General features: G+C 39.7%; 1 protein-coding gene across 1 annotated transcript in view; it reads right to left on the bottom strand.

Annotated features, from left to right (window-relative positions):
• tgfbr2l (transforming growth factor beta receptor-like) overlaps window positions 1–26,294 on the bottom strand; it is a 73,775-nt gene that overhangs the window by 1,790 nt on the left and 45,691 nt on the right. The window contains exons 2-6 of the mRNA XM_039755375.1: window positions 25,549–25,702; window positions 14,155–14,357; window positions 9,701–10,521; window positions 2,327–2,468; window positions 719–846 (exon numbers count right to left, since the gene is read on the bottom strand). Coding sequence (XP_039611309.1) covers window positions 719–846; window positions 2,327–2,468; window positions 9,701–10,521; window positions 14,155–14,357; window positions 25,549–25,702 — 1,448 coding nt within the window. The remainder of the gene's footprint in view (window positions 1–718; window positions 847–2,326; window positions 2,469–9,700; window positions 10,522–14,154; window positions 14,358–25,548; window positions 25,703–26,294) is intronic.

Below are 26,294 nucleotides of genomic sequence, written 5' to 3'. Positions count from 1 at the left end.
AGGCGCTATATAGGCGCCTGACCCGACACAGAAAGACACAGAGGCACGTATAAAAACACAAGGACTTTATTTCTTTCTTCACCCGTGGACCCACGTCTTCCCGTGACCCACAGGCAATGCACAGTCCCAAAGCACAACACACTCTTTCTTCCTATTCCACCACTCCTCCACAAGCGTAGTCCTCCTCCTCCCGACCCTGGCTTCCCGAGTGGTGGTGGCTGGCCCTTTTTTATAACCCACCCAGAAGTGTTCCAGGTGCTTGACCACCTGGTTCTAATTGCACCTCCGGGTGGGGCTGAAGATTCGTAAAGCCAGGCTGCTGAGTCCATGCAGCTCCCCCTAGTGGCCATCCGAGCCCCCAACCAGGCTGTGGAGGACTCCATCTCCCATGGAGCCCTGCGGGTGGTTGGGGAATCACCGTCAGCCATGGAGGCTGCCACCAAGTGTCCTGGGGGAGGTACTGGACTGCCCATGGTGGCTCCCCCGGAACATAAACAGCCGGGCATGGGACCCGGCTGTCCTTCACAGTAGGTATAATAAAATATGCATCTATGATATATCATTTAATTAAAAAAGAACACATTGGTATTAGCGGGCTCCTTTCAAAAAAAAACGTGGGGGGGTGGGGGGCGCTATGAAAACTCGGGTCGCAAATACTTAAAGGTTGAGAAACGCTGGTGTAAGGGATGTATGGCAGATGTTTAAAGAGAATATTTACCTTATGTATCATCCAGCTGTTTGGGATGTCTGGTCTTCCACGATCTCTGAGAACAATGTCTCTCATGCTTTCCACACATGGATGTTCACATACTTTAGATCCAAACGGAAGTTCATAGCTTTTGACCTCTGAAAAAGAAACGGGAGGTATGGGAAGAAGTGTGTTGAGGACTGTGTGAGCCGGTCAGCCTTACCTATCTTGCTACCATAAAACTTCACAGAGTAAAGGGAGTAAAAATAATTGGATTGAGAATGTTATCCTTCTGAATTTTCAATACTGATTCTTTTTTATGTGTTTGATGTGTGATTTAACTTCATACATTTGTCACTTAATAAGTAAATATACATGTTGTTGCTGTGTTTCCATGTGTGAAGGAAATTATCATTATGTAATTTTCTGTTTTTTGTATATGAATTCTTATATGAGTTTTATGCATATGTATCCTCATTTACTTTGTGCATATATACTGATATTATAAGAACATGGCACAGTCTTGAAACTGTACTAAGTTGTGGTTCTCAACTTTCCAGCTCTTTCACAGTATAAGGATAATTTACTGCTTTTCTGATGGGACTATAAAAACTCAAAGGAATACCTTTGTTAGTTGGGGAGCGTTCCGTTAAATGTCAAGTTAACTCTTTTTTTTTCTACACTGTAGCCATTGAATGAACGAATATACTGAATCCTTTGAGCGACTGGCTGCCCGATGGAGCGAGTGCCTGCACGATGGCTTTCCAGGTACGTCAAGTTCAGTTGACAGATTATTCTGTTACTTTTTTTGCTCCCCATTCTGTTGTGGTAGGTAAAACATGCAGCATCAAACAGGCGAGTTCCTGTTCTGTTTGTCAGGACCACAACACTTGCATCTACAAATAATAAGAAACCTATGCATTGTACGTATGAGTGAGTTTCTCGCACACACACAGCACACCATCACGCCACACCCCACCGCCTAACCATGACCCAGTACCGAAGGTGAGTCACATGATGGCTGGGCATGTCAAGCTTCATGACTTGTGTAAATGAACCATGTGACTGTTACATGGCTTTAAGGGAACGATCCCTTTTGAAAGGGTGGACTACAAAGGAAGATGAAACGTGTAAAATGTTGGCAAAAATACAAATATTTCAGAATTTTTTTTTTTTTAGAATAAGTGAATAAAAAATAGCTCGTTAAACACTGAGATTAACTAAATGTAAGAAATATGCATAGATTGTGAAATTTGGTTGAGTTTAAAACGGGGATCCTCGGGACTGAACATGGAATCTGCTGAACTAGATCTTCTTTTCACGTGCAGAATAGCCTTTCATACCTCTTTAGCTGTCATTTTATTCTGTCACTTTTTTTAATTTACTTCTCCACCTGACCTCCATTACCCCTTCCATGTAATCTTTACTCTCTGTGTCCTGTCACCATTACCATTTTGGTTCTTTCTCGTCTCCTCTCAATATACGGTTTACCCCAGTGACCAGTGTTCTCTTCTGCTTGAGGTCCAAATGTGTTGTATTCTGTTCTATTCATTATTCAAGACTTGGCCTGTATACTTCTGAATTGCTAGGCTACAGCAGCTAAAGTAACTGTGCAAGCACATTTTATGACCCTCTTACCACCAGTGACGTTGCAACGAGAAGCCATCTCCCACAGCACAAGAGCCATTGAATAAACATCCATTTGTTTGAATGATTCCAGATCTTCCAGGTTAACACGAGACTCGAGAACCTCAGGAGCCATGTACCGGGCTGTGCCAACCTACAGGAAAGAGAGGCATCAAAAACTGAGTTTATTCTTAAGTAGTGCTTTTCACTAGTGACCTTCAGTCTTTAGTCTTTAGGTGCATTTGCATATAATCCCGACCAGCATCTGTTGCAATAGCGAAACATGAAACAACACAGACCCCTGTGGAATGGCACACCATTCTGCAAGGAGATTTGTCAAGATGGTTCATGTTCATTGAGATATCATGAACAGGTTGTGTTGCAGACACTTTTTAAAATTTCAGAATCTCCAATTGAGAGGCATTGGCTAATTTAAAAACCTGCCAGTCTTAAAACAGTGAAGAATACAGCCTCGATTTTAACGCTTCGCATCATGATAAATATATATATAAAAGAAATCTATTATTATTATCTATCTATATCTATTATAAAAAAAAAATCCTTGAAAGTCTTGGAAGACACTTAAAAGACCCTCGAGATGCAAACAATATCAAATAAGAGCACTTGGTCATGTAAAGGCACGTAACCCACACAAATCCTGTGCTCTCAGCACATATAAAGCGTGTAAGGACAATACGTTCAAGATGAAACGTCGACTAAGCAAAGAAGAAAGAGCAGCACGGAGAAAAGAGACCCAAAAGCGTTGGAGAGAAAAAAGGCAGATAAGAGATTATGAAAGAAGTGGAATTCGAAAGGCTCAAACAAACGATGGCTCGATATACATGCAGAGAAAGGTATAAAGAATATGAAAGCAGTGAATTTTGAAAGTATTTTGGTGTCCCAGCCAGGTTGAAGCTTTTTTTGTTTTAAGTGACTGTTAGGTCCGATTGAGGGAGGGCGGCGTACAGCACAGAAGACTGATAGCAGAGCGACAGCAGATGATCCGACGGCACCTCCTTAGCATGCGTTCGACCACCACCCAAAGTTGTCATGAGATTTGGTACACGTTTCTCATTGGTTGACTAAAAATACTGTTGGGTGAAATCAATCCTAACCCACCCCCTTCTGTGATCTTACGGTCTTGTATGCACGTTATCATCCAGTTGACACTCAGAACGACCACCAGAGGGTGAACTGGAGGTGACTGCCAGCATTCTTTTATGTCTGAGCTCCACCACCGCACCCGCCTGTTGCTTTTCAAATTAAATAGAGTTCTACGCGTGCAAGTGTGTGGGTGTGTCTGTCCGGCCCGGAAGTGAGACGTAGAGTCAGGGTGAGGGCTCCAGCTCTGAGGATACGCAAGCGAGGCCAGCACACACCGGCAAAAGGAAACCTCCTAAGAAAGACAGTCGCTTAGTTGCTAATGCACAAACAATGCAAGTGCATCGGCAGTACGAATCCTCATAGCAGAGAGATGCCCAGAGTACAGTAGTTCTGGCGATTTCAATAATTTCTAGGATCCCGTGCTGGCTTACACAGTTAGTATATACCAGGCGACTGCCAGCATTCTTTATGTTTAAGCAGCACTGCACGACTGTTACTTTTCAAATTAAATAGAGTGTCAACTGGATGATAACGTACATACAAGACCTCAAGACAAGCACATTAGTGAGTCTTTATTGTTTGTTCATTTATTTTTATTTTTAAAGTTGTATTTTTTTTTTTTTATTATGTTTTTCTCAATTAAAAGAAAACACTTTTTTTCCCTCCCGGGCAACGCTGGGTATTTCAGATGGGGTGTGTGTGTGTGTATATATATATATATATATATATATATATGTATGTATATGTGTATGTGTATATGTATGTATATATATATATATATATATGTATGTATATGCATATATATATGTATGTATATGTGTATATATATATATGTATGTATATGTGTATATATATATATATGTATGTATATATATATATATATATAGCGCAGTACAAATTCCAATGGAAAAGCTTAATTAGGAAATTGTGTTATATTTGAACAGCATTGCAAGTATGACCAAGAAGCAGACAAAACCAGACAATACTTTATTTGTTTCACATCAACCACTCTGTGGAATTAATAGAATTAGAAGCCTTTAGTGGTGGTGTTGCATGCATAGTGAAATTACAGAGCAGCTGTATGTGTTCATTTGTGAGTTTTATTTATTAATTTTTTTCCATGCCCTGATCCCCCTCCGAAGATGATGATGATGATGGTGGTGAGTAAATCTGGAATTAAACTAATGAGGGTCAGATACGGTAAGTGTTTCAGTTTAGGACTTTAAAAATCTGGTCACCTTATAATTTACCTTTGGTATGCCATATACACCTGTTGTCCATAGTGGTCACTCACTGTAAAGAAAGTTTGCCTTTCACGCTGTTATTCCTTAACATTTGGCAATACTGAATAGCTTTGCAATTCCAAAAGTTAAAGTTTGTTTAAGCAAAGAAGGAATTAAGTAAGTAATTAAATCAGTAAGTAATTCCGTTTTACCCCCCCATTTAGGTTGTGTTAATTGGCAATAGCAACCTATTGATGTGTTTGTGTGGGGATTTATGTGCACGTGTGAGAGAGAGCGGACCCTGTGGTGGACTAGAGTCCTGTCCATTCCTGTTTTCAGCCTTTTGCTGAACCCTGGTGTGAGAACCTTTGGCCCACACAACCCTGAAATAGACTGAAAAGGTTCTGGAACCCACCTACTGAGCTCCGTCCATTGAGGGGATGCAGTGCCTGCACAGCCCTCAATCACACCTAAATGTTACGACCGAAATAAACATTTTCTAAAATTTTCAAAGGTCATGTGATGGTAGGCACAGGAACCACCTTAATTATAAGGGTTGATCCACACATTTTGTAACATTCATTTTTTTGTTAGTAATTTCTTGTTTGAACATACTTGTATGATAACCATGTATTAAGTATACTACTTATTGTTCTAAATAATTGATATCAACTTGTACATTTCTGAATCTTGTCGTCTCAGTTTAGGAGTGAGCTGTATGCCAGTTGATCTGTTCAGGCTGTTTATAATGTTGTTATTCTGGTTATGGGTAAGTGGAAAACTTGCAAACACATTTTAAATAAATGTACGGAATAAAACATGCCAAATTGCACATGAAAAAGGAAACGGGAAATGTAATTTTCTGTTGATGTGTAAGTGTCTTTGCGTATGGACTTGTATGTGAACTGTGTGCAATAACTAACACACATTAACAGTATTACCCAGAGTGCTGTGCGGTTCATTCTGATTGCTTAGTCCAGGGGTCCTCAATCACGGTCCTGGAGGGCTGCATGTTTTTGGTCCAACCCAATGGCTTAATAAGAAGCCCTTATTCTTCACTTTAGTAGTCTCGCTCGTTAAGATTTTGAACCCTCATTGCTTATTTTATTCTTAAACAGCTCTATTCTTGGTTTTTAATTGCTCCTAATTAGCAATAATATGCAAATGACAAAAGAGACCAGCATTTCTCCATTTAGCTCGTTACCATTTACACCTCTGTGTGTATTTATTATGCACTATTAGGTTTAAATAAATACTTGGAATGAAAGTGAAGAGAAAAAAGTGAAGGACTGAGAAGTACTCCTCCATTTTAGCCTTCAAATCATTTGGATGATATCCTTAGAAAGGGAAAGAAAATCTAAGATATGAGAAATAAGCTGACATAGCAGAATTAAAGCACTAAAAAGCCATGAAATTTAATTATTGGCAAAAATTGCTTTCTAATGAAGCAGCTGGGTTGCATCAAAAACCTGCAGCCACTGCGGCCCTCCAGGACTGGGATTGAGGACTCCTGGCTTAGTCGATGCAGGCAGGAAGAAACCGTTTCTCGTATTGTGTATACTTGGCCGTACCACTCTGTTCTTATTGGCTCAAGAGAGGTTTAACACTACCAAATCTGTTTAAGTAGCAGAGCATCAACAAGTGTTTCAATGGATAAGAGGATGGCACCGGCATGGACAGTTCATTGGTAGTGCAGGGAGATTCACTCGAAAGAGACCCCGAATATTGTGTTGTGACTTCCGTTAGGATGAAACAATCTGAACCAAACAAATCCGCTCTATACCTTGACGTGTGTGTAATCGATTGCATGACATGCGATGCTGGAAGTGGTTTCCGTTTTCTGCCAGACACGCTTTGATCTGCAAGCGTTTCTCAGGGGGAAGAGCAGCAATTTCACATTGGATGTTTTCCTTCAAATCTTCCACGGTGTCAGGCTTGTTCCGATAGATGTTTCCTTTGAGCAGACCCCAAAGGAAGAAGTCTGGTTGTATTTTATTTATTTATTTTTATTTTTTCTCCAGCTCTTGGAGTTTTTTTTGTTTTTCTGTCCACCCTGGCCATCGGACCTTACTCTTATTCTATGTTAATTAATGTTGACTTATGTTTATTTTTTATTGTGTCTTCTATTTTTTCTATTCATTTTGTAAAGCACTTTGAGCTACATTTTTTGTATGAATATGTGCTATATAAATAAATGTTGATTGATTGACTGGTTGTGTCAGATCCGGCGACTGTGGTAGCCAAAGCCCCTTTGAAATGACCCTGTTGCCGAAGAAGGACTCCATTTCTGCCATGCTCCTTGCCGATGTGTGACACGTTGCTGGAAATAACCTTCCGTTAACTCACGATCATGCAGTTGATTCTCACATCTCTTAAATGAATCGGTGACCCAATAGGTTTGCACCTTGAAGACGCGCTGCTCAATACTGTACATCACCATCGTGACCAAGTGAAGGGGTGCGGGCGGTAGGCACCCAGAAGTTGCAAACGGAGTTTAAAGGTTGCGACGGCTATCATCGCTCTGGTGTAGGGGCATCCTGGCTTGTTCGAAGCTCCGTATACCGAGGAGCACATTGCACGTTGTTTCATTCAGATTGCTTCGTCCTATCAAGACTTAGTACAGAATATTTAGGGCCTTTTACGAGTGAATCTCCCTGTACATTTGTTATTTGTTCAAAAAATGTTTCGGTCTGAAATGTATATGATACACTTCTATCTACTGAAACTGTTACACACCACACTAGAATTAAAAACTGTATTTGTGCCCCATACTGCCCACTCTTAGTCCCGGCCCCTGCCTAGCCTTTTTGGTCTTTTGTCTATGCTTGATTCTCCTGGTTAATGAACCTCTCCGCAGTCCTCTGACAATGTCTGCCCCATTTAACATTCTGAAATTCCCTGCTAACCAAATGTGTTTTTGGTCTTTGTACTTTGTGAAGTAACTTAGAACACGGCATGTAGTGAAACATAACATAGAGAAATGTACCGGCGTAGAGATGGGTATCGTGGGGTTTTTGATGAATGTTTACTAAAAGTTTGACAACACATTTACCCGGACTGAAAAGTTTCTAGGTTTACGCATCATATCCTTTGTCATTTCAGTAACTGTACATGGTTTTAAACACAACTACCACATTAATTTATTGATTTTCCGATTTCTTTCTTTCTTTCTCCTGAGTGTAGTCATGAGGTATCCTGTTCACTCAAAATCAGGGGTCTCCAACACGTCGTGCACGAGCCACCGGTAGCTCTCCACCCCTTTCCAAGTAGTTCGCCAAAGGGTTAATGAATCCTACATCAATTTGAAAACGTGATTACTCAGATCAAGGGTGAGCGATCTTTCCAAAAAAAATCATATCACGATCCTTTTAACACAAAATCATGATCCACAACCTGAATTGCCATCTATCTTTTCAATGTGGCATACACTTGAGAGAATATCCGGACTCGGACTCATCAAGACCTAAGTAACACTTTATTTTAAATATCAAACAAAGTTGAATTCGATTGTTCTCTCGTTCGCTAGCTAAGCGGAGTTAGGGAACACGCCCCGAACCTGGCGAGTGAGTGAGGAAGGCCCCGATCCCCGTGGTCCGCTGCGTGTTTCATGGATTCTACGAGAACTACGATACATAGCGAAATGAGAGAAGTCGTAAAATCAACCGGAATGTTCAAGGAAATTATAGAAAGAAATAAAAAAACCCGATCTAAATCCGTGAAGTAGTTCTCTCATGAAAAGCAGACAAAGATAAATTATAGTAAGCAAATTATAGGAAAAAGCCCGATCTAAATCCGTGAAGTATTTCTCTCATTTGCTAGCTAAGTGGATGTAAGGTACGCTCCAAGGCTGGTGTGTGTGTGAGTAGGGCCCCGCCACTCCCAAGGCACACAGCCTCTCTCTCGGATTACTGCGAATATATCGCTTATGCGACCAAACTATAATACTTAGCATGTTGAGAGAAGTCGCAAAATCGACCGGAATGTACAAAGAAATTATAGGAAGAAACCCGATCTAAATCTGTAAAGTAGTTCTCTCGTAAAAAAGCAGACCGACAGACAGACAAATATAAATTATAGTAAGCAACTTATAGGAAAAAAAACAATCTAAATCCGTTAAGAAGTTCTCTCGTGAAAAGCAGACAGACATAAATTATAGTAAGCAAATTATAGGAAAAAGACCAATCTAAATCCGTTAAGAAGTTCTCTCGTGAAAAGCAGACAGACATAAATTATAGTAAGCAAATTATAGGAAAAAGTCTGATCTAAATTCGTGAAGTTATTCTCTCGTTTAAAGCGGACAGACAGGCAGATATTGGATTTTATATATTATATATTAGTAAACCTTCAAAATAATGTGCAGTTAAAGCCTCAACAGCATTCTCAGCATTTCTGGAGCTTAGTAGAGCCAGATAACTAGAAGAATCTTCACCAAGCAGCTCTGAAAATGTCTGCTTTGTTTGGGTCTCCATCCCTCTGTGAGTCTGACGTGAATGTCATGAAGTCAAAGTTCAGATCAAGACTGAGAGACGGACATTGAAATGACTCCAGAAGAGTGAACCTAAGGGGGCTCCACTCCACCAGACACCTCAGTGCCAGTCATCTGACTAACTAAAAAACACATCACACATGAAACGGGACCTGTGAATAAATAGTGACATGTGACAAAATGACAAATGAATAAGGACTATCTGTGTGTTTGGAATTGCATTGTTTAGTTTTGACAGCATTCATGTTTTAATTCAATGTTGTGAGATACACTAGAAAATGCATACAGACAAACAAAATGCACTCGCAGGTGAACTAAATATTTTTTTGTGACGTTTTAATGGAAAATGTGAGTTGTGGACACCAACATTTTGTAAATGTTCAGGCAAGACAAACTTATTCAGTTTGTTTGGGTTGAAATAAGCGATAAGAATAAACGTTAGAAAACATAAGTAGCTGTCGGCCATTTTTATTTTGTAAAAGTAGCTCTCGGGGAGGGGGGAAAAGGTTGGGGACCCCTGCTCTAAATGATATTTCCGGTTGCTAGAACGTATGTATACCTTGTAACACTAACCTGCCCACTGTTGGCAAAATCATTTGCGGTAAGTGAAGGATCCAGTCGAAGTGCTAGCCCAAAGTCACACAGGACACATTCTGTCGTGCTCTTGACTACGATGTTGGAGCTTTTGATATCACGATGGGCGATTGCTATTTTGGGTGTTCCACACACAGTATAGTCGCTGTGTAGATGAGCTACGCCGTTCACCAGGGAACTGGCCATTAAGCAGAGTTCTGTCCAGCTTAGAACATGAGAGGTCAAATATTCTTGCAAGTTGCCCAAGCTGTGATAGGCGGTAATAAGCCAGTATTGCTTCTGCGAACCCATTCCCCTTTCTTCCGCAGTCAGGAATTGTAGAACACTCTCATGTTTCAGGTTTGCATCAGAGAAGATTTTCCGCTCGCTCTTCCAAGACAAGTATTCCTCCGGAGGGAATATTTTGACGGCCACTGTCTCGTATTGGCCTGAAGCATTGTGGTTGAGCCTGGCCCTCCAAACTTCAGCAAACCGTCCTTTCCCTACCATTACTTCAAGCTCGATTGGCAGAAGTTCCGTGTTATGATTGATATTGTTGGCACATGTGGAAGAAATGTCTGAGTGGCCATCGTCTGTTATAACGGACATTTTCCCTTCAAATTCTGCAGGTTCTCGATTCTCTAGAAGGCGTAACGCTTGGCTTTGACACTGTTTGGGTGGCCAGTCTTTGGGCTCCTTCCTTTGCTGACGAGTGCGGTACAAATAAAACGCCATTGTAGCCATGACAGTCAACAAAATAGGAGGAAGCAGGCTGATCACTGCAACAGGAATGACTTCTTCACTCTGTAGTCTTGCAAATCCTACAATAAATCAATTAAAAAAAAAAAAACAATGTAGATCACTACACTTTATTTATAAATTAGCCCTCAATCACATTAGTTTTATAATGCCAACATGGAGATGTCCGCTCTTCTGAACAGTTCCTAAACAATGACAACATTAAATATATATAGAAAAAAATACTTTTTAAAAACCATGCTTATCCATCCATCCCGCTATATCCTAACCACAGGGTCATGGGGGGTCTGCTGGAGCCAATCCCAACCAACACAGGGCGCAAGGCACGAAACAAACCCCAAGCAGGGTGCCAGCTTACCGCAGGGCACACACCCACTCACCAAGCACACACTAGGGCCAATTTAGGATCGCCAATGCACCTAACCTGCATGTCTTTGGACTGTGGGAGGAAACCCACGCAGACACGGGGAGAACATGAAAACTCCATGCAGGGAGGACCTGGGAAGCAAACCCGGATCTCCTAACTGCAGGCAGCAGCGTTACCACTGCGCCACCGTGCCACCCAGCCATGCTTATATTAAGTTAAAAAGTGTACTAACAAGTAAAAAATAAGTCTCTCATACATCACACAAAAAATAATAAAAGCATGGGCGCTTTTTTAAATGTTGATTGGTGAAAAGCGCTCACGCTTTTATTTTACAAATGATGTATGAGAAACTTATTTTTTACTTTTTAGCACTGTTTTTAACTTAATATAAGTGTGGCTTTTATAAGTATCTTTTATATATATATATATATATATATATATTCATATTTTTAGTCTTGGGTTTGTTGTCTAGTTGTTTTAGTATAATTTTGTAATCAATATTTTAAAGCTTCCTTTAATATTTCTATCTATTACTAGCACCATCTATTGGTGAAATCTTCAACTATTCTTCATATGAAAATTTCATTTCTTAATTAACGTGGATCGGGGTGGTGAACTCCAGGCCTGGAGTACCACAGTGGCTGCAGGTTTTCATTCTAACCCTTTTCCTAATCAGTGCCCAGTTTTTATTGCTACTTAACTTTTTCCCCATCACTTTAGAAGAGTTCAGCCCTTTGAATTGATTCCTTTCTTCATTAACTGACAGCCAAGCAGAAATGAGATGTGAAACAAGCTAACAGATAACCAGCTAAACTTGGGCTTCAGACTCCACCAATTTCATTCCAATCACCTTATTAATGAGAAGCTAATTCTTGCTGTTAATTAAACCCGTTATTTAATTCTGTGGCTTCTTACTGCTCTCATTCTTCCACAGCACCCATTTCGAAAATTGTTGTTTTTCTGTTCTTTCTAAGAGCACCAATGTCAAAATGTTTTGGTGACAGGAGAGATCAACCTTACCAAGACCATCACCTTTCTCTAATTTTAAACCATTGTGTGATGGGCACAGGGGTGCTGGTCATGAGGTGGCTTGTTTTGTGTCTCATTATTGTTTGGCTGCTAATTAAAGAAAAAGAAAAACTATGAGGCCTGAGTCAAGTGAATTAAAACAAGTAATCAGCAGCAAAAACTGGTCACTAATTAAGAAGATGGTAAGAATGAAAACCTGCAACCACTACGGCTCTCCAGGACTGGAGTTTGCCACCCTTGACATGGATGAATTGATCAATTAGTGAAACGGATTATTGATTCATGTATTGTCATCAGAAGTGAGTAAGTGTGCAAATTTTCAAGTCATTTGAACAACAGGAAGTGGGTTAAATATCGATTACGTGATTTGTACCAGACAACAAACGGGTGAAGTTAATATACTTCACTTACTCACTGTACCTAAATACAGGTTAATAACTACAGGGAGTGCAGAATTATTAGGCAAGTTGTATTTTTGAGGATTAATTTTAATATGGAACAAACACAGTGCTATCAGTCAATCCAAAATGTTAATAAACCTGAAACCTGAATGTTTCACAACGGAAATGTGAGTGTGAACATCATCAGGGGAATACATATGTGCACACAATTATTAGGCAACTATTAGTGTGCAGATTTATTATGCAACTAAAGGAAAAATGAAAATTTTCCCATCTCACTTGTTTATTTTCATCTGTTATAGTGAGAATAATAAACAAACACCTCAAAATTTACAAATAAACATCTCTGACATTTCAAAAAAAATCAATCAATCAATCAATGACCAATATAGCCACCCTTCTTTCCAATAACAGTCATAAGCCTTTCCATTCATGGAGTCTGTCAGTTTCTTGATCTGTTGACGATCAGCTTTTGTGGAGCAGTGACTACAGCCTCCCAGACACTCTTCAGAGAGGTGTATTGTTTTTCTCCCCCGTAAATCTAGCGTTTAAGAAGTGCCCACAAGTTCTCGATAGGGTTTAGGTCAGATGAGGAAGGGGGGCCATGTCATTATTCCTTCATCTTTAAGGCCTTTACTGGCTGGCCACGCAGTGGAGAACTTCGATGCAAGTGATGGAGCATTGGCCTGCATAAAAATCATGGTCTTTTACCTGTATCACTGTTTGAAGAAAGTGTCTCGAAAAACTGGCAGTAGGTTTGGGAGTTGATTTTGAGTTCATCTTCAATGCAAAAGGTCCAACTAGCTCATCTTTAAAAATACCAGCTCATACCAGTACCCCACCTCCACGTTGGAGTGGAGCTCTGTGCCCATTACTGATCCACAGGTCCATCCATCTGGTCCATCAAGAGTCACTCTCATCTCATCGGTCCATAAAACCTTTGAAAAAAATCTGTCTTCAGATATTTCTTGGCCCAGTTTTGACGTTTCAACTTATGTTTCTTGTTCAGTGGTGGTTGGGTTTCAGCCCTCCTTACCTTGGCCATGTCTTTGAGCACTGAACACCTTGTACTTCTGGGCACTCCAGGTAGGTTGCAGCTCTGGAATATGAAAGTACTGGAGGATAATGGGTTCCTGGTAGCTTCACGTTTGATTCTTCTCAAATCTTTGGCAGCTAATTTGCGTCTTTTGTTCTCAACACGTTTCTTGCGACCCTGTTGACTATTTGCAACAAAATGTTTGATGGTTCTGTGATCACACACCAATATCTTAGCAATTCCAAAAGTGCTGCATCCCTCTGAAAGACTTTTTACAATTTTTGACTTTTCAGAGTCAGTTAAATCTCTTTTTGGCCCATTTTGCCTGAGGAAAACTAGCTGCCTAATAATTCTGCACACCTTGATATAGGGTGTTGATCTCCTTAGGCCACACCCTCCCTCATTACACAAATACACATCACCTGACGTGCTTAAATCCAATAAGCATTCAAGTTAATACAGCTTGGAGTTGGAATATACGCATTAAAAATGATGATATGGTCAAAATACTCACTTGCCTAATAATTGTGCACACAGTGTATGGGTGGGAGAGCTTTCAGAGTGATAGCCCCTAAAATTTGGAATTTTCTCCCTCTCAGCCTTCGAATGGAAAAATCTATTATTCATTTCAAACATCTGCTAAAAACATATCTCTTTAATGAGTATTATTCTTCATGTATGTAATTTCTACTGTCTTGTATTGAATTGTAAAGTGGTCCTTGAGTGTATGAAAACTAATTATTATTATTATTATTATTATAAGCGTGGTAAAAAATGATGCACCGATTGTGAATTCAGTTGGAATAAATTCCCATGGCCATGGGATTTAATGGGAACCACTGACTTAAAGCAGGTCTCTTACCATTGAAGTTCTTCTCAAAGATGAGCACATCATTGCATTCGTGTTCTTCGACACACCCACAGACGTAATATATTCCCTTGTCAGTCTGCTGCTGCACCATGCGGCACTCGTTTCTTGTATAATTTGGCACTTTCATGTTTTCCAAGGGAAGGTAGGGGTCATGACACAGGGTCCTGACGCTGATACTCTCATTGGTCTGTTTCCTGGGTGAGGAAAACCAGCATAAAGGGTTAGAAAGAGGGACATAAAATCCACAAGTAAAAACCCAGCAGAAGGCAAGTCCACGTGGCACAATCCTACTGGGCTAACACTTATTTCGTTTCTCTGCTACAAGGGACATTTTCACTTAAGAGGTTGAACAATATGTGCCAAGTCAACAGGTCACTAAATATGAAAAGGGGTAGAATGAAAAGCTGCAGCCACTGGTGCCCTCCAGGACTGGAGTTGGGGACCGCTGTCATAAACCATAGCCTTTCAAATGGTAAAATGGTAGAAACACATTTATTCAAGGTGCCAGTCTATCAAAGGATACATGTACTTATTCTATGTTAATTAATGTCGACTTATTTGTATTTTTGTGTCTTCTATTTTTCTATTCTTCATTTTGTAAAGCACTTTGAGCTACATTTTTTCTTGTATGAAAATGTGCTATATAAATAAGTGTTGTTGCTGTTGTACACACTTAAGCCCAACCACTTGGCCATATACTGTAGGTTTGACTTGTGTTTGAAACATACAGGAGGAAAATGAAACGCACAGAATGCACTCCATTTGGCCTCTGAAATTTACTCCCGTGACCCGTGAATGTTGGGATACCGTGTAGCAGTTGTGAGGATGCTAAGATTCGTACCATTCGAAGATGGTGATTTGTTTATTTTATTACGGGGTCCCCCCAGAACACACCCAGGTATGACCCGTGTAAAAGGCGCTATATAGCGCCCGACTCGTCACAGACCACGCAGAGGCATGTGTACAAAAACACACGGGCTTTTATTTTTCTTCAGCTGTGTGACACGTCTTCCCCGTGCCACACAGCCCAAACACAGTCCCAAAGCACAAGCAATACTCTTCCCTCTCTGGTACCACCACTCCTCCCAGGCAACCTCGTCCTCTTCCTCCCGATTCTGGCTACCCAGTGGTGGAGGCTGGCTCGTTTATACGCCACCGGAAGTGTTCCAGGTGCTTGACCACCTGGTCCTAATTGCACCTCCGGGTGGGGCTGAAGATTCATCCAGCCAGGCTCTTGAGTCGTGGCAGCACCCCCTAGCGGCCACCCCCTCTCCCAACCAGGCTGTAGAGGACTCCATGTCCCAGGGAGCCACGTGGGAGAGTGGGAAATGAACATTGGCCAGGAGGCTGCCACCTAGCGTCCCGGGGGAGGTAATGAGCTGTCCATGATGGCTCCCCCGGAACATATGTAGCAGGGGCGTCCCGACCGGGCATGGGACCCGGCTGTCCGTCACACACACAAACACTGATAAAGAGACTCGATAAATAATAAAGATATAATAAAGTATATATTAAGCAAATAATAAAGGAAAGAAAATTATTATTAAATAAACAATGACTATGCAAAAGCCCGTTCCAATTCCCACAGATGACAATTGTTTACAAGCACTGCAAAAGTGAAACCGAATGAAACGCAGGGCACTACACGGTAAACAATTAACACAATAAAACTCAGTCCAGTCCAGCAGGTGCAGATGGTGACGGTGTGTGGAATGAAAGCCCCCTGTGAACAGCCAGCCCTCTGAATGAAATGTTCAGTTTTGTCCTACCAGGTTCCATTCGTAGTGTGAAGATTTAGTGCGATTGGGAGCGCATCTCAGACAAGGATGCGTCCAACCATAATGAAATCGCACAAACAAGCAGGCACAGGACAAACACATACATTCAGATAGAAAGCGTAACCTATGATGGTTATAGTTATAATTCAATTGTGTGTGTGTGATGCATAGAAACTAATAGACATGGATGATCGCGATCACCTTGTCTTTTTGGCTCCTTTTTAAAGACAGCGTGTAATTCAAAGCAACCTCTGTCATTCTGATGTGCTGCTGCTGTAGTATGTGAATTTCACCTTGGGATTAATAAAGTATCTATCTAATACTACTGGGGCTGCTGGGAGTTGTGGGAAATTTAAGCAGTGCTGCTTTAAATGGGTGTCTCTAACTACACCTGGTGTTTTGGTGAGTTTAAGGCCTATATGAACAGGTGGGCATCCTGTCCTGGATTGACACCCAATGTTCCTCAGATTGGCACAGGTTCCTGGGAATGTAGAAGTCGGTTAGAAAGTGGACGGATGTCTTATGAAGTTGACTACTGCAATGCTGTGTTCACTGGATGTTCAAACTGTTCTTTATACAACTTCCAGTTAATTCAAAATGCTGCTGCAAGAATTATAAGAACAAGAAAATACGAACACATAACTCCAGTTCTTAAATCCTTACACTGGCTACCGGTTAAGTTTAGGGCACATTTCAAAATCCTCCTTTTAACATATAAAGCCTTAAATGGCCAAAGTCCGGCTTACTTGTCTGAATTTATCACGAGTTACAAACCAGAGCGCACATTAAAATCTCAAGATGCCGGTCTGCTTAGGATCCCAAGGATTAATATTGGGTAGATCAAGCTTTTAGTTACAGGGCCCCTAAACTGTGGACTGGTCTGCCTGCTACTATAAGAGATGCCCCTTCGGTCTCAGCTTTCAAATCCCGGCTCAAGACTCACTACTTCAGTTTAGCACACCCTGACTAGAGCTGCTGATTAACTGTACAGACTGCATCTCAGTTGTTAGTCATTAGCACTAAAACATAAGTAACGTGATAGTTAGAATTTGTTACTAACTCACCTATTCTGTTTCTCTTCTTAGTTCTCAAATGTGGCGCTTGGTGCCACTGCCCTCCTGCCAAGTGGTTTTGCCTGCCAAAGGTAAAGTCATCTCTGATGGAGGATCGCAAGAATTGTCAGGTAGAGGGGTCCTTTAATCAGATTGGCTTGGCCAGCACTGACTCGGCTGTGGAATGGCCAATAGGGGGAAGCAGCTTGATGGCTGAGGTCTCCAGGACTCTGAACAAATCCAAATCATATTATGGGATATCATCTGCTGTTGAATTCTGCTCTGCACTAGTAATATTCCTATTGTACTATTGTTTTGTATTGAGGATTTGTTCTGTTTTGTGTTCTGTGTACTGTATTGTATTGAGCCCCTTTTTTGATACCCACTGCACACCCAACCTACCTGGAAAGGGGTCTCTCTTTGAAATGCCTCTCCCAAGGTTCCTTCCATTTTTTCCCCTACAAGGGTTTTTTTTTTCCTCAGAGTTTTTCTTTGTCTTCATAGACAGTCAAGGCTGGGGGGCTGTCAAAAGGCAGGGCCTGTTTAAGCCCATTGCAACACTTCTTGTGTGATTTTGGGCTATAGAAAAATAAATTTTATTGTATAATGAAGGCCATTCGAGCCACTCACGTTTTTACCTTCTCTGACAACTCTGCTAGTGAGATTTGTTTGGCTGTGACAACATTAGCGTCACGGTGCTGAAACCAAATGCCATTACATGCTTTCATTTTGGACGACTCAAAATAAAGCAGAAATCCTATCGTCCTGCTTAAGTGTGAATATCAAGTAGCAAAAGTGAATTCATGTTTGGCATGTGGTTACTCGGAACAAAAATGACCCCATGAAATTACTGTGCCAATTTGTTATTGCGCCCTCCGTACAGATTACAGCCCCTGCCACCCCCACCCCTTACTCCGTGTAATTCTATCTATACAACCTCCTCGGCTTTCTTAAACTTTCTCTATCGGCACACATTCAAGAAAGGGAGTTTCTGCGCAAACACGTCTGCCAGGTTTCCTTTTGATTTTATTTATTTATTTCTTTTTAATTGGTGCAGATTTTATTGCCAGCTGGCTCATCTGCCATTCTTTGAGTAAGTCCTGAAAAATAATTGGCTTTGGTTCCTTCTATTAAGTAAGATTTCAGTTTTCAGGGAGACCAGCTTAGATAAAGAGAAAAGCTTGGAAGGGTGTCATGCTTAACAAGCCAAGCTATTTCCTGTGAATGGCAATAATAAAAAATAATAAAGACCAACTTCATATTTTATTCATTCTCTACGTATGTATATTATCTGTAATTTTTTTTTTATATACTTTGTTAATCCCCAAGAGGATATTGTCTTTTCACATTTGGAGGTGAGAGCGTAGGGTCAGCCATCACACTGCATCCCTGGAGTAGTTTTCATATTGAGGGCCTTGCTTATGGACCTAGCAGACTGGGATCACTTCTGGCAGTAGTGGGATTTCAACCAGCAACCTTCCAGATACCTGCGCAGATCTTTAGCCTCGGAGCCACAATATACGAAAAGTAAACAAGAGGGACAATGTTTCTACTTTGCATTTTCAATGGATTTACACATTTTAGGCACCCCCAAACACAATATGTCCACCATTTAGGCTACGTCCATATTTCTAGAATTTTGTTTAAAAGGACATTTGAAAAGGCACTCCAGAGCTGGGTGCTTTTGAAAAGGCCAGCTTGCCATTGCAATATAGAAAGGTGAAAATGCAGACTCGAATCGCGCTCTGATTTGTTTGTGCATTATACAAGTCCCTTCCCTAACGGGATCCTACTTATTACAACATCTCATTCTCTGATTGGTCCACCATTCACAGAAGAAAGCCACATAGAGGACCTGATGGAGTTGCTTTTGCTATGTTGCTTACCTCCACATCTAAATTGCATTTTGTACCATTTGAATGCGGCATATTATATGCAAAAGGGAAATAATTTACAGGCCACTGAAATTTTTCAACCACTTCTGTGGTTGACATCATTATCATCCCTTCACAACATAGGCTGATATGTACGCGTGGTAAAGCAAGATTAAGATCCATGGCAGTAGACAGGCTTTTTCACTTTCTGGTATACAAAGTATAGGGAAAGTATTGGAATCATCCAAAAATTTGATTTTGATGAATCTTGACGTTTTAGACTTCCCTGAGTCCAAAAAGTCCCTACACTTCGTATACGAGAAAGTACAAATGGAAAGAATTGGAATCGTCCAAAAATTTGATTTAGAGATTTGATGAATCTTCGTTTAGACTTCCCTGAGTCCAAAAGTCCCTACACTACGAGAAAGGACCCAAAATTTGATTTAGAGATTTTGATGAATCTCAATATTTTCTCCCGAGTCTGAAAATACCATTTTTATTTTCTCGTATAGGGAAAGTATTGGAATCATCCAAAAATTCAATTTTGAGATTTTGATGAATCTCGATGTTTTAGACCTCCCCGAGTCCAAAAAGCCCCTACACTCATCGAGAAAGTATTGGAAGTCAAAATCTGATTTAGAAATGAATCTCAACGTTTTAGACCTCCTGAGTCCAAAAATACCATGTTTTACTTTCTCGTTTACGAAGTATAGGGAAAGTATTGGAATCATCCAAAAATTCGATTTTGAGATATTGATGGATCTCAATATTACAGACCTCAATGAGTCCAAACATACCATGTTTTATTTTCTTGTATACGAAGTATAGGGAAAGTTATTGGAATCATCCAAAAATTTGATTAATAAGATTTTGATGGATCTTGAATTCTTAGACCTCCCTGAGTCAGAAAATACCTTTTTTTGGAATTATGTCTGTGTGTCTATGTCTGTGTATGTGTATGTATGTAAACATAATAACGTGATCACTTCGGTCAACCAAATTTTGCATACAAGTATGAGGTACAAATCGTTGATTTCTATTAACTTTTGATCTATTTCCGCTAACCGGAAGTTGTACTTTACTTTTTATTCATGCAGCTGCAGAGTCCGATTTATTCAGCTTTACTTTTATAATAATTGTTCGATATACAGTAATCCCTCCTCGATCGCGGGGGTTGCGTTCCAGAACCCCCCGCGATAGACGAAAATCCGCGAAGTAGAAACCATATGTTTGTGTAGTTATTTTTATATATTTTAAGCCCTTATAAACTCTCCCACACTGTTAATAATTTTAGAGCCCTCTAGACATGAAGTAACACCCTTTAGTCAAAAGTTTAAACTGTCCTCTATGACAAGACAGAGATGACAGTTCTTTCTCACAATTAAAAGAATGCAAATAGATCTTCTTCTCTTCGGGAGCAGAGAATTTCAGAGGGAGAGAAAGAGAGCTGCAAAGAAAAGCAAACAATCAAAAAATTAATACTTGTGCTTTTAAGTTTGCCGCGGCATTTTTAGAGGAGCGTTAGTATCTTCTAAGCAAACAGCCTCTGTGCAAACAGCCCTCTGCTCACATCTCCTCCGTCAGGCAGCAGAACGCAGAGAGAGAGAGCGAGATTAAAGCAACAATCAAAAATCAATACGTGTGCTTTTCTGCTTTTAAATATGCCGAGCACGCAATAAAGCAGCATTTTTTAGAGGGCGTCAGTATCTTTTAAGCAAACAGCACCTCTGCTCACACCCCCTCCGTCAGGCAGAGAATGTCAGAGAGGGTGAGAGAGAGGCAGAGACAAGCAAACAATCGAGCTCCGCGCGGATGCATATCTTATAGCATTGAGGAGTTTTAGTTAATATGTAATACATGCTCTGATTGGGTAGCTTCTAAGCCATCCGCCAATAGCGTCCCTTGTATGAAATCAACAGGGCAAACAAACTGAGGAAGCATGTAGCATAAATTAAAAGACCCACTGTCTGCAGAAATCCGCGAACCAGCAAAAATCTGTGATATATATTTAGATGTGCTTACATTTAAAATCGCGATAGAGTGAAGCCGCGAAAGTCGAAGCGATATAGCGAGGGATTACTGTATTATTAATTTGATTTGATTTGTGGTTGATGGTTCTTTAAATGTTCATAATATAAAAATATAATCATTGTCTTGTGGTGTACTCCTTAAATATTCATCTCCATATCGGAGTATACGAGAGAGTTGAGGGGAGACCACTCACGATTTTTTTTTTTTTTTGACGGTGCAGCTCAGGCTCTCTGAGTGGATATGTGTGGCCCCGGGATGTTTGATGGCGTAATTGAGGCTGATCGCAATCTTCCAATCCCCTAAGTGACTTTCCTTGGCTCAAAATCGAGATGCCACACCCATGGAGGTTTACAAGTAAATGAGGATGAGTAATGTAAGGGAAAGGGGAGTTAACCAAAAAAAAAAGACCATGAAAGGGATGAGGAAGAAAGCAGAATCAGGGAGTTGAGGAAGCAGGTGATTGGTGGCCCCATGGAGAAGTGACCAAGTGATTGATCAATTAACACTTTCAGATGGATTGTCCTCTACTGACCAGTAGAAAGAGTGTGGGCTGAAAGAGGAGTCTTCTTAGGAATCCAATAGGCAGCAAATGGATGTGAGGAAGACAGAGGATCCAGCAGACACCGACAAGAGACAGTTGTGGTGAGAACCGGAGGATGTGACTGCAGCTGCTGGCATCTCCACCGGCTGCAACACTTCAGGGTTAACTGGTGATATGGAGAGTGCAAGATGCATGCACCTATTATGGAACAGACTGATTTTTAACTTCCACGGAAGGGTTCATCTTTTTATGAATGATTTATTGACCACACTGCAGTTTTTGCACTGTATTGTTTGGAGTAAACGCACTTGAACACTTTGGACCACCGCTTGCTTGTTCATGTGTCCTCATTTGCCCTGGCTCATCACGTTTCATTGACGGGTTTCATCTGAATTCAAGTGTTGCCAAGCTCATCACGCATGTCATATGTGTTTTTGGTCATTTTAGTATGGGTAGAGATACTTTCATAAACTGTATACAGAGATCATTTTTGTTCAAAAATGCCTTTTTAAAACAAAAATAAAGTAGTGTTGTTACAGTCCTAGACTGACAGGTAGGTGACTGGACAAGAGTCTGAGGATATGACAGTTCAAAAAATGAATCACTCCACTCGATTAAAACCTGGACTAGTTATTAGCAGAGTTAAAATGCTAGAAGCGTATTGATTTATTTTTCTTTAAGCAAAATGTCTCTAGAAGATAATTTATTTTACTATCAGAATGTATATAGGCAAAGTATTGTGAAGAGATCCAAATTCTGACATTGCATTTTTAATGCATTTAAACATTTTTGGCATCCCCTTAACATAATTTGACCACTTTTGGATTGAAGTGTGTGGACACTCGGTCTGCCCGAAAGAAACTTGGCCTAGGTATTAGCACTTTAAGCTTTTAGTATTTTATTGATTTTTCTAAAAAAAAAAAAAAAATTGTTCCACTAGGTTTTGCTCTTCACTCGGATATAAGGACAAAGATTGTGATGTAGTCGAAAAAAAGCCTTTAATGAATTCCCACGAGTGCAATCTGACCATTTTTTGAAGTGAAGCCTGTTTGAGTGTGTCTGGGGCCATGGTAACTTGAAAACAAATCATTCCGTCTAAACGAATCTCCCTGCAGTTATTAGCACTGTAAAATGCGCAAAGCCAACTGATTGTCAGCAAAAGTGCTCTAGTAGGTTTTCTTAAGAAAGAGAAAACTGCCACGGGTCAGACGATCACTGTGCAATCACGAGTGCAGAATAAAGTGAAACTCTTACCTGCATGTGCTGATCAACATGCCACACATCACCAGTCTAGGTATTGCTACTAATAAATGTTTACATATACATATATATCAATCATATATATATATATATATATATATATATATATATATATATATATATATATATATAGATATATATATATATATATATATATATATATATATAGATATATAGATATATAGATATATATATACTAGCCGTCACCTGCGTCTCTAACCATGTAGTAGTGATACAGGATAAACTTTAAAAATCAATTAAAGAGGATCTGTGCAGAACTTTTTCAAAACCTGGCAGGATCTGATCAATAACATTTTAGAATAAGCTTTTAAAGCATTGAGGAAGCAAATTCTCTCCCCTTTTTTTTCTTCTCCATTTATCTTTATTCACTTATTAATTTAGCTATTTATTTATTTTTACTAGCTTTAAGTTTTACTCTGCTGGCCTAGCTCTCTTTCTCGGGGTGGGGGTTGGCTTGTTTTCTATCCTATTTTTGTAAGAATTTATTTATTTGTATGGAATGTTGTGTGATACCAATAAAATAAAAATTAATTTAAAAAAAATGCACAAAAGAAGGTAGGTACGCTCTGACGTCCAACGTTTCCACTGTTTCTGATCATGTTCAGTTCATGACGGGAGAGCATCCCCTGCATGGAGACATAAGCACATGGCCGTGATATCTCTGCCAATCAGCAGCTACCCTCTAAAACACACATAGCTCTGATCGCTCTCTCTTAAAAATGTCAAACGTTACTTGATGATAATGGCTGCTGAACAAACAGGTATTGCTAGCTAAGCGAAGGCAAGATGTGCTCCAACAGGTGGCGAGAGGTAGAGCGACTCGAACAGAGGCTGGCACGTGAGTGAGGAGGGCAGAGCCCCCCTCCCCTCGGACCGCAGCCTCTTTATCGGATTTGCTCAAATAAATCGGTACCACAAACGAGCTATGATACTTGCGCAATGAGAGAAGTCACAAAATCAACTATAGAAAAAAACCCGATCTAAATCTGTTAAGTAGTTCTCTCATGAAAAGTGGACAGACAGGCAGACAAATGGATTTTTGTATATATATATATATATATATAGATATATATATATATATATATATATATATATATATAGTGTGTGTGTGTATATATATATATATATAGTGTGTGTGTGTGTGTGTATATATATATATATATATATATATATATATATATATATCTACTGTGTATATACACTCACACAATATATATACAAAAGTCCATTTGTCTGTCTGTCTTGTTTAAACTTAAGAATAAACAAGTGAGTGAGGGAAAAAATGATGAGAGATTTAGCTGCCTAGTAATTGTGCACACTTATTTCCCCCATGAAAGACCAAACTAATTTTTCCTTTGTTAAGCATTCAGCTTTGATGTAAAATGAAATTTCAGAGTGAGCGAGAGTGTTGTATTTGTTGAACAATACAATTATTCCTGAGGAATACCATTCGTCTTATAGTCTGTGCAGGCAGTATAATTTTACTGCTAAAATCACAACTTTATGTAGGGAAATTCATGTGCCAGATAAATCACATCTTTTTTTCTTTTTTTATGAGTACAAAAAATCAGGAGTGGTCTCCCCTCGACTTTCTCACATACCTAGAGATGGGGATGGATATTTGAGGAGTAAACCGCAAGACAATGATTATATTATTATATAATATGTACATTAAAGAACCATCAACAACAAATCAAATCAACTTAATTATACAGGGTGGGCCATTTATATGGATACACCTTAATAAAATGGGAATGGTTGGTGATATTAACTTCCTGTTTGTGGCACATTAGTATATGTGAGGGGCGGAAACTTTTCAAGATGGGTGGTGACCATGGTGGCCATTTGGAAGTCGGCCATTTTGGATCCAACTTTTGTTTTTTCAATAGAAAGAGGGTCATGTGACACATCTAACTTATTGGGAATTTCACAAGAAGATGGTCACCACCCATCTTGAAAAGTTTCCCCCCCTCTCATATACTAATGTGCCACAAATAGGAAGTTAATATCACCAACCATTCCCATTTTATTGAGGTGTATCCATATAAATGGCCCACCCTGTATATTGAACAATAATTATGAAAGTAAAGTTGAATAAAGCGGACTCTGCAGCTGCATGAAGAAAAGGTAAAATACCACTTCTGGTTAGCAGATAGAAATCTACGTTTTGTACTTCATACTCGTATGCAAAATTTGGGTAACTGAAGTGAAAGCGAACTCGGGTTATCGTGTTTAAATACACACACAGACATCGTTCTAAAAATTGTATTTTCAGACTCGGAGAGGTCTAAAATGTTGAGATTCATCAACATCTTAAAATCGAATTTTTGAACGATTACCATACTTCATATACAAGAAAGTAAAAATCAAAATTTCTTCTTTTTTAAATAAATCTTTTACTGTCCAGTCGGTTGAGTGAAATTTTTTTCGTGAAGTAAATCGCAAAACAAAAATCGACAGCCTTCTCCCTTCAGTCTTTTTTCTTTGTCTCCTTTCTACTACTGTTGTACCACAAGTCATGTTAATTATGTTATTTGTTCAGGGATTTCTTGTAGTATTCGTATTTTTCTATTTTATTTAGGTTTATCATCACTTATTGTGTTTCAGTGATTTGTATATCCTATATTTATCTTTATTTTGCACTTTTACAGATATTATTTGTATCCAGTGTTGTATATACTGTACCTTCTTGTTGTTTCGGAATTTCTGTGAAGCAGTTTGAGCTTGGGAAGGGTGCTATATACATACAATATATTTTTAATATTCTAACTTGTGCCATTATATAATTGCAAACTGTAGGTATAAAGTGACATTTTAAGAATAGTTACCATACAGATACGCAGATTTCTTCAGTGCGTTCACAGAAGGAGCTGAAGTTGCAGTTTGAGGTGCACACGTTCCCCTCACACACCGGGCCTGTGAACCACTCACACCATTTGCAAAAGTTGGAATTCACAGTAGTAAAAGCCAGGGCATGGAGAGCTGAAAGGTAAAGAGAAAAGTAGAATATTTACCCAGTGGATTGAATGCAGGGGCCACTACTCCAAAGAGCTGATGGAGACTGAGTTCAAATCCCAGCCCGGTCACTGCATGTTCTCTTGGTAATCTCTGCATCTTCCTCCCAGATCTCAACTACTTTTAGTGTTGGTCAGTTGACAATGCAACATTTTTCTCTTTTTATTAGCGAGTCTCTGAATGCCCTGTAATGGACTGGCACCACGTCAATTGTTGGTTCCTGCCATGTCTCCAATACTGCAGGGTTAGGTTCCACAATCAGCCCGAGTGAGTTTAAGAATACAGTATACAGTGTGAATGATGCACTATTTTAATTTCAGTGTATTAAATACTAAAGTTATAGCTTATACAATATACCCATGAAATGAAATGAAATGTAGATTTAACAGAAAACAATAAAATCGTTGTAGACATCTATGCACTGTATGTACCGTATATGCAGGACTTTACTCACTAAATAAACCTCAAAGTTTGGAGTGAGCCTTTCAATAACCATAAATAAATAAGTCAATATTGAAATAGTCCATTTATAAAATTTCACTGCAGGGGTTGATGATGA

Source organism: Polypterus senegalus, chromosome 6 (genome assembly GCF_016835505.1).
Source record: "Polypterus senegalus isolate Bchr_013 chromosome 6, ASM1683550v1, whole genome shotgun sequence".
Classification (NCBI taxonomy): domain Eukaryota; kingdom Metazoa; phylum Chordata; class Cladistia; order Polypteriformes; family Polypteridae; genus Polypterus; species Polypterus senegalus.
The sequence above is the reverse complement of the archived record's forward strand: the minus strand, read 5'-3'. Positions and strand labels throughout refer to the sequence as shown.